The 8353-nt window shown below is 57.0% G+C and overlaps 2 protein-coding genes across 2 annotated transcripts; one reads left to right on the top strand and one right to left on the bottom strand.

Annotated features, from left to right (window-relative positions):
* Positions 1-2224: 2224 nt before the first annotated feature.
* Positions 2225-4346, top strand: GGTG_00083 (hypothetical protein; the record flags this gene model as incomplete). Its single annotated transcript, XM_009217823.1, has 2 exons — positions 2225-3709; positions 3967-4346. The coding sequence occupies exons 1-2, from the start codon at positions 3382-3384 to the stop codon at positions 4344-4346; spliced, it is 708 nt and encodes a 235-aa protein (XP_009216087.1). The 5' UTR covers positions 2225-3381.
* A 142-nt stretch (positions 4347-4488) lies between these two features.
* On the bottom strand, positions 4489-7841 carry GGTG_00084 (hypothetical protein). The gene is made up of 2 exons (XM_009217824.1): positions 7249-7841; positions 4489-7151 (listed from the first exon to the last, which is right to left on the bottom strand). The coding sequence occupies exons 1-2, from the start codon at positions 7346-7348 to the stop codon at positions 5446-5448; spliced, it is 1806 nt and encodes a 601-aa protein (XP_009216088.1). The 5' UTR covers positions 7349-7841; the 3' UTR covers positions 4489-5445.
* Positions 7842-8353: the final 512 nt, after the last annotated feature.

Consider the following 8353-nt stretch of genomic DNA (forward strand, 5'->3'; position numbering starts at 1 on the left):
CGACCGCTGACCATTGCTCATTGCTATTTCATCATTATGGTCTTTTTTTTTTTTGGCTTGTGATAGTCAAGGCCGAGTCGCCGCTGAGGCGAGTTGAATCGGGAACCAATCAAGCGACCGAGCTTATTCTCAAGGCTGAAACCAACGGCGGGCGGAGGGGCGATGGAGTCCCAGCCAGAAGGGAAGACGCCCGCTCCAGCCAACCGTCACTGATTCGAACACGGCCGTTGTACCTATTGGAGCAGCGGCACGGGGAGCGGGTCAGATACAGACCGGCCTTCTCGATATAGCACCGGCAACAGACGGACAAGCCCTGCTGGAAGTAGCTGAAGTAGCTGCGAACCCCGTGCAGGGCGCAGGACATGAGAGAGAGAGAGAGTCGTCCGAAGTGTGTGTTTGTCGGGGTGCGTCAAAAACAAACTTTGGAACCAGCCCCTCTCCTTGCAGAGAAGCCATGTGCCGCCATCACGCTACGGGAAACAAACAGCCAACATACCTGTCGGCGCGACCGAGGTGGGCACGAAATGCCGCTGTCGTCGGGTACTTCTGGTACAAGGGCTTGCTGTGCAGAGGTACACGCCCCTTGTCTCTAGCTGGCGCAAGCCCACTAGGGCAAGTGAGAGGTGAGGAAGCAACAGCATCATAGGAAATCCATCGTCCAATGTTCTCCTCGTGTCTGTTGCTCTCCTGAACGATTTATCGGCGGTACCATTGGGTGGGGTGCGGGCAAGGCAGACAGATATGCTTCTGGCCTCAACGTCCTCGCTTCCAGAAGCAAAAAGGCTTCCGGCGACAGACCCCGAATACCCGAGAGGCAACCGGCGGCGCAAAGCACGACACAACCCCACGAACCAGCGACTCGGCGGGCCAACACTCAAGACTAGGAGGAGGGGTGTGTGTGTGTGTGTGTGTGTGTGTGTGTGACCGCCTGGCGATGGGAAACCAACTTGGCCCATGAGAGTCATCAGAACCCCCACGGGGCAAACGGGGCAAACATGGAAGCCCGTCACTTGCATATCTGGCGTCGTGCCAACACAGCATCCCATGCCATCTCACAGGCAAAGACGCTGCAGCATATGGCAGCAAAGGGGACGCATGTGCATGAGCCAGTACAGGACGCCATGCCGGCGGCGACCTGAGTCACTGACTGGACAGTCAGGCGTGTTGCGGGGAGCATGACTGGGGGGGAGGGTTTCCTTTCGGGATATGATGGTTGGGGTGTGTAGGAAAGGACACGATAGAAAAAAAAAAAAGAAATAGGGTTAGGAATAATAGGAAAGAAATAAAATGGCAATGAATAAACCTCAACGATAGCAACAAAAAGAAAAGCAGCTAATCCAAGGCGCGGGAATGGCTGCTCAGCTGGCCGGGGCAGCAGGCCAATTAATGCATCGAAAAAGTCGGTGAGGGCCGAAAGGAGGGTTACCGCGATGAGTTGTCCAAAGCCTTCCCGAGCCTTGAATGTCTTGAATGGACGACAAAAGTCGATGACGAGCGGGGGGGTTACACACACACACACACACACACACACACACACACACACGGAGATAGAGAGAGATAGAAAATTGAAGGCGGGGGCGGGGTCCCTCGGCAGCAATGAAGCTCTTATCGCTGGCAGCGGACACGACCGGACGACTGCTGCACTGCAAGCCCACACCCCCACCACAGGCACACACGCACAAGTGCAAGCCCAAAGAAAAGCGGCACGATTCAAGCCTTGATATAAATCTTCTTGGCGATAGCCAACCAAGATACAAACACCCGGTCATGTTGACGTCTTTTTTTTTCATCTCCACCGGCCTGCTTCCTGCACCGCTTATTTCCACCCGCGTGCAGAAAGATTCGGTACATAGGGGTACTAAAAAGGGAAGGAAGAAGAAAAATGTCGCAGCCCATCCGCGGCGGAGACAGCCAGGGGACCTGACACAATGACGGCCATGCACGTGTGCGCCTGGGCAGGGCGGTGAGGTCGATCCCAACCCAGCAAGATGGGTCACACAAGACCGCTCGGACGAGAAGTACAAGTTCAATTAGGGGATGTGTATGTGTGTCTTTGCCGCGTGTGAGCGGGCAGGTTAAAAAAACAAGGTCCCCAAGTGTTATGTGCATGTAGGACCGCAATAAAATAAAGGAAGGGCGGCAAGATATGGAGCAAGTCCCATAAACTGCCGTCCGTGTGGGGAGAAAGAGAAAGGAAAAAGAAAGGAAAAAGAAAGGAAAAAGAAAGGAAAAAGAAAAGAAAAAGAAAAGAAAAAGAAAAGAAAAAGGCGGCCCAGAAGAAAGGATTTGTTGTCATCTCTTGGCGGCTTTCGTAAAGCAGAACGAATATGAGATGATAAAAATATGTGTGAAAATATGAAGTCGCGCCTACAACCTACAACCATCACGACTTGGGGCGCTGATGGGCAATGACAACGGCCAAGCATGAGAGCGCCCTGAGTGGTGGGGGGTGTTTTGCAACGCGACACGCCCCCTCTCCTCGGCGCGACTTTTTCCTGTCGGCCGACCGACCCCTCATCGCTTGTTTATATTCATTATTTTCTCTCTTTTTTTTCTTTTTTTATCCCACTCATTTCTTTTTCTCCCTCTTGAATTGATACCCCGCGTACTCTGTCAATGCCCTCGATGCAGCCCATTATTACGTACGTCTAGCCTTGTCCATGTAAAAGATCTTGGCCGCCTTTTTGACCGCTACCTACCGCTGTTTGTGCATGTCCTTGTGTCATGTCATGCGCCTGGCAGGACTCTCCCTAACGGAGTCTTCAAACCCTAACGAGGTCTTCAAACCCTAACGGGGTCTTCAAACAGCTGGACAGCTTCTACGCGTGACCCCACCAGCCACTGCCTGCCGGAGCCAACTCCCGTCGATTGGCGGGGTCCCGGTTCCGGCCTCTAGAGTATTGGAAGAGAGTTTGGCAAGGCTTCAACCCTCCATCGCGCGGTTGACATGAAAAAGAAGAAGAAAAGGAAAGAGAGCCCCACAAAATGTGTGTTAGTAGTCTACGACGGCGCTAGGCCGCGTTATCGGCCAACGGGAGTCTTGAAAAGTCGTTGGGAGCAAACCCGACGAAAATGATGCGGGCGTCGAGAGGGCGTTCTAGGCCTACGTGGAAGCAGATCTTCTCCTCCCTTGGCTAGTGTTGCTTGAGCGTTGAGAAGACAAGGAGGAAACAACCCGGCAGACAGGGCATGCATGCTCGTTTGCGGATGCGAGATGTCAACTCCCCCCTCCCGACCTGAGGCGCACGTCACAGATGGCGGCCCCACCTCGGTGAGGTGTGGAAGAACGCTTAGCAGGAACCAGCAGGCCTCAGTCGACAGGGTCATCCCACTGGGTTGTGTTTACCAATACCTTGGCAACACGAAGTGCATCCATCGCCCATGGACATATTCCGATGGTGTGTGTATGCCGACAAGCTCCAGGCCCTGCGGTATCGCGTCTCTTTTGCCCGATGCCCTCACCAGGCCCGTCCCCGCAGCTCCGCTACCGCATATGCATGCCTGCCTAGTGTAGGTGGCTACATACACCTGCTCACACATACGCAACACATGTCAAAGTCGAGGATCCTCGGGGCGACGCGCCTCCCTCGTGTCGGAGCGGCCGGTGGGGGGGGAGAGGAGTTCTGGATCGCGACGGGAGGAGGAACGATGGCTCAGCCAACACGCCCCGAGGGGTCTGGAACCATCGTGCTGGAATATGCAGGCTACTGTACTGTACTGCACCGCCGTGGCGCCCTTCCCCGAGGGAAACCTTTACAGTTACAGCAGGTTTAGGTCCCCGTTGCCGTCGGTTTCTTTTTTGGAAAGTGGGGATGGGGCGCACGGTAAGCTGCACACCGCTGGGCGGCAGTGGTCGAATCGGGTCGCGTCTTGGGAAGACGTTATGGCAGGGCTGGTGGTGCCAGCAGCAGCAGCAGCAGCAGCAGTAGTAACAAAAGCATCACAAGCCCATCTTGGTTGAGGCAGCCAGCTCCATAAACCACGACATGCTGCACCGCCAGTTCACCATGGTGGCAGAACACACTATCCAACGCACACCCCTCCCAACGAAAAACAGCCGGGTCTGCTGCCCGGTTACATGGCACTCATTCCAGGTCTCCGCTGTTTCCGAGACCCCCAAGTCTCGGGCGCTTGCTCGGCCTCCAGGGCGAGATCAGGGAAGCGAGAGGCCGGCGGAAACAGCAACCGACCGGCGCCGCCGCACCGTGGGGGGAAGAGTCAACGACGAAAAAGACCCGGCCGGTCCTCCCGTCCGTCGCCCCGGGATGGAGCCGCCTCGGCTCCTCGGCAAGCCCTCCCTCCTGTCCCTGTCTGTCTATCTGCTTACATACTACCTCCCCGATTGATTACATACTACTTGGTTGGGGTTGTCTTGCAGCAGCAGCAGCAGTAGCAGCCCCAACAAAGGGCAGTCCCCTTCACACACATCATCCGTCACATGCAAGAAAGGCGGGCCACTTTGTGTGCGAGGAAGAAGAAGGGCTTTCTTTTGGTTGCCATTTTTTCAATTATTTTTTGGGAGCTTTTGGTTTTGGTGTGTTTGGTCATCTTCCAATCATGCCATGGGTTTCCCATTTTCCTCCCAAGAAATTCAACAAAACACCTCGCTGAAGTTGACCCCAGGAGCAAGACAAAAAATGGGGTGGGATTACACACGCCCTGTGTGTCCCTTGGCCGGGCAGGCCACACCGCCGCTCATGATGCAGGACCCATGATGATCCGAGAGAGCACGGTTTCTTGTAATATACAGTACACCCCACCACCGCACCTGCGCCAGCTCCACAAGCGGAGGCTTTGACGGCGGAGGGGAGATGGAAGGGAATGGAAGGAACAGGAAGATAATATAAGACGTAAAAAAGAAGCTAAAACAAAAAGAAAGACGCAATCCTGGTATCATAATGGGAAACGCCGTAACCGTGAATTGATCGTCGAGGAAGGATTAGAGTAAATAAAAAAGTCCAAAATAATGGAAAGGTCGCCCCCATCTTTCAGGGCAGTGTTGCCAGTCATATGTAATGGGAACAGGAGAGACCGAGACCCTGACACGGTGTGCCTCCGGCCCGTTCGGCGTCTGTAACACAGCACGGCGATGCACTCCCAATGCATGACCAGAGCCCGAGGGTGCCGACAAACGGTGTTGGACCCCAGTAAAGAAACGCCGCCCGAGACCCAATGCATCCAAAAAGAAGTCGCTTTGCAAAATTGAGGGAAAAAAACAAGCTCGTTCTGTTGGCATGTGTTCGTGTGTTGTGTGTATGTGTTTTGCGAGTGCGTGTGTGCTCGTATGGTGATTATACACGGGCAGATTATCCCAATCTGCCCAACCAAGGCCCGTGGGGTATCTCTGGGGTGAAGTGGGCGTGTGGTGCTGGGGTGGTGGACTGTTGTTCTTGTTGTTGTTGTTGTATATGATTTCAAATATTATGAATACGCCGTCGGCGACGACTACCAGCCCTTGGAGTGGTATCCGGCATCGCGGCCAAAGTACTGGTCGTAGCTGCTGGGGTTGACCTCGGTGTCCTTCTTTATTACCACCTTGTCTGGGTACTGCTTCAGGTTGGCCACGTCTTGCGATGTGTGGCGGCGCTTGAGCACCGCGTTGACCGTCGACGACTTTTGTGACCGCTCCCAGACGAGGTGTCGCCTGAGGCTCTCGGTCAGCTCCGTCGAGAGCATGTTGCGCCTCGTTGTCCTGGGGGAGAGCGCTGCTTGGTGGTGGGTGTTGTGGCCGGGGGTCAGGATGGGCTGCGCGACCGACCTCGGGATCTCGTTGATGGGCTTGAGGTGGGCGGCGCGGGTGCCCTTCTTCATCATCAGGGGGCTTTCGTCCGAGTCGTTGGGCGACGACACAAACGAAGGCCCCTGTCGTGGCGGGCGGCGACCCTGGTGGATGGCCGATGTCGACTGCGAGGCGCCGTTGCCGAGCTTCACCTGGCGGTCGTTGCGCTCAAGCATAAGCGTGATGAGAGACCTCCTCGAGCTAAGGTTCACCTTGGAGTCGACACGCTGGAAGAAGGTCTTCTCGTCAATGCTCGACTTGCCGCTCTCCTCGTTCGAGTCCTCCCAGTCGGAGGAATCGTCGTCGTCGTCGTCGATTGCGCTCTCGTCAACGTCCTCGGCCTCAGTATCTGACTGGTCGTTGTCCATGGCGAGTGCCGGGATGGTGCCCGTCACCAGCTGGTTGCTGAACGAGGTCTGCTTCTTCTGCGAGGCAAACATGCCGCCACTCCTTGCCGAGTGCATGGCACTCTTGAGCGAGTTCTCCTCCTCGGAAGAGCCGCCAACCTGGAACATCTTCCTTTTGATGACGGGGACAGGTTGACGGGACACGTTGGGGCTGTTCCCGCGATCGCTCAGGGAGTCGTCGCAGGAAGAAGAGCCACCGAGGGCAAACTTGGGCTGCGGCTTCTTGGACTGCACCAGTTTGGCTTGTGGCGAGGACGTCGGTTCGGGAATCGGGTCGATGGGTGCTGGCCTCGGGTGGCTTGTAATGGTCTGGAACATGGGGATGTGCGAGGTGGAGAAGCCGCGGACGACGGTGTGGCTGGGTGGCGAGAATTGGATAGCGGGCGACAAAGACGACTGTGCCGACGAGTTGACCGACAGGGGAGGCGAGCCCTTGGAGGGCTCCGAATCGCTGGTGGAGCCGGTGCGCTCCAGGGCTGGAGGCTGCGAGGCGGGAGCTGCTGCGGGCTGCTTGGTCTCGAAAGGGCTAGAGATGATGATGGGCATCGCGACCAGGGGGAGGGGCGCGGCCAGTGAGAGGGGAGCGGCCAGGGGCTCCTTGCTGTGGACGATGGAGACCACGAGCTTCTCGAAGTCGTCCGAGGTGATGTGGCGTTCCTTGCCGCGACTCCTGCTGCTAGCGCACGAGTCCTGTCGGCAGATGCGTGGGCGATCGATCTCCATGGGAGAGGCCTCGGCGCTGAAGTCGATAGCCTCCTCCGACGCGATCGAGTCGACGCTACCGGACAGCTGGGGCATGTCGTCCGACGAGGACTTCTTCCTCTCCATCTCGCGGGGAAGCGAGCTGACGGACATGGAGGTCTTCATGTGCGGCTCCACACAAAAAGTCTCGCGTGTCCATAGCCTCCAGGAGAGGTTCTCTAGCCTCCTGCCCTGGGACACGGAGTCGGCACATCTTGCAAAGACTGGCCCAAGTTGTTAGTTGGGGGTTCCCAAAAAAAGGGTTCCCAGCGCCGGCCGCCGGCCTGGCCCGGACGTGCTGCCACAGCGGGGCTAACTCACCAGTCCACACGCTGAAGAGGTTCTGGGGGTCGCGGGTGTCGAGGCGGTGGATGGCCTCGGCGTCGACCTTGAGTACGGGTGTGTCTAAAAGACAAGGCATGGTGGTGCGCGATGTCCGCTCGGCGGGTCGAGCGTGCGTGGGAATTGCGGCGTCCGTAATGTCGTCGGGGGTGTTCGCGAGGCGATCGCGAACGGCGTCTGCTCAAGGCAGTCTCTGGACTGCGCTGCGTCTTTCAGAAGTGGGTGTGGTAATCGGCACCGGGGTGGAGGTGGTTTGCTGCTCTCGTCGTGGCTCAGCGCAAAGGTGCGGGCAGGGCGATATGGCGGCGAGACGGGTTTGGGATGCGATGATATAAAGCTCCAGGAGTGGGATATCTCCGGAAGCTGCGCGCTGGTGCGTGCTAGTTCCTGGGCGGGGAGAGTTTGACTGAGGCTTTCAGTTGGGCGCGATGGTTGTGCGATGCAGAAAGAAAACCAACAATCACAAAAAGTGCGGAGCAGGCGGTTGATGCTGTCTTGTTATGTTTATGGGAAGGGGAGAGCAAGAGGGTGGACCTTTGGGGGAGTGCGAATCGAGGTGTAATTATTGAGGTGGTGGATGAGGAGGAATAGGCAAGGACCGGGCAGCCCAGTGTGGGATGGGGGTGCACTCGTGGACCCGAGCGACCAGGCAGGGGGAGCCGACCTCCAACTCGCGGTGAGGTAAAAAAGGACGATGATCCATGTACCCCCCGTACTTGGTACATGGCGTTTGTACCCAAGTACTCAGGTACCCAAGTACCCAAGTACCTTTCTGACCAGGCCCCTTGTCGCACACCCCCTTCCTCCGTTTCCCTGCCTATCCCTGCGCGCGCTGGGTTGGCGCCCCCGTCCGGTCCCCACACAACCCACATTTGGCCACCCGCCCTCTGCCCGTCGCTGCGCTTTGTACCGCAGGACTTTCTAGACGCGACCAGGCCAGTACCCAGCCTGTAGCCACCATGTAGCTAGTCCATCGCCCTCCACCCAGCGGATATGACCGGTGACCGCCAAGGAACTTTGCGAGACCGCCGCGAGACTCGCATGCGCTCGCAACGTGACGGTGGTCGGAGGCTCAGGCTACTTC

This window comes from Gaeumannomyces tritici, assembly GCF_000145635.1.
Source record: "Gaeumannomyces tritici R3-111a-1 unplaced genomic scaffold supercont2.1, whole genome shotgun sequence".
Classification (NCBI taxonomy): Eukaryota; Fungi; Ascomycota; class Sordariomycetes; order Magnaporthales; family Magnaporthaceae; genus Gaeumannomyces; species Gaeumannomyces tritici.

Coding starts and splice junctions, on each gene's coding strand:
- GGTG_00084 (XM_009217824.1), bottom strand. CDS start 7,348: ATGCCTTGTCTTTTAGACACACCCGTACTCAAGGTCGACGCCGAGGCC. Junction 7,152..7,248: donor CCTCTTCAGCGTGTGGACTG/GTGAGTTAGCCC, acceptor AACTTGGGCCAG/TCTTTGCAAGATGTGCCGAC.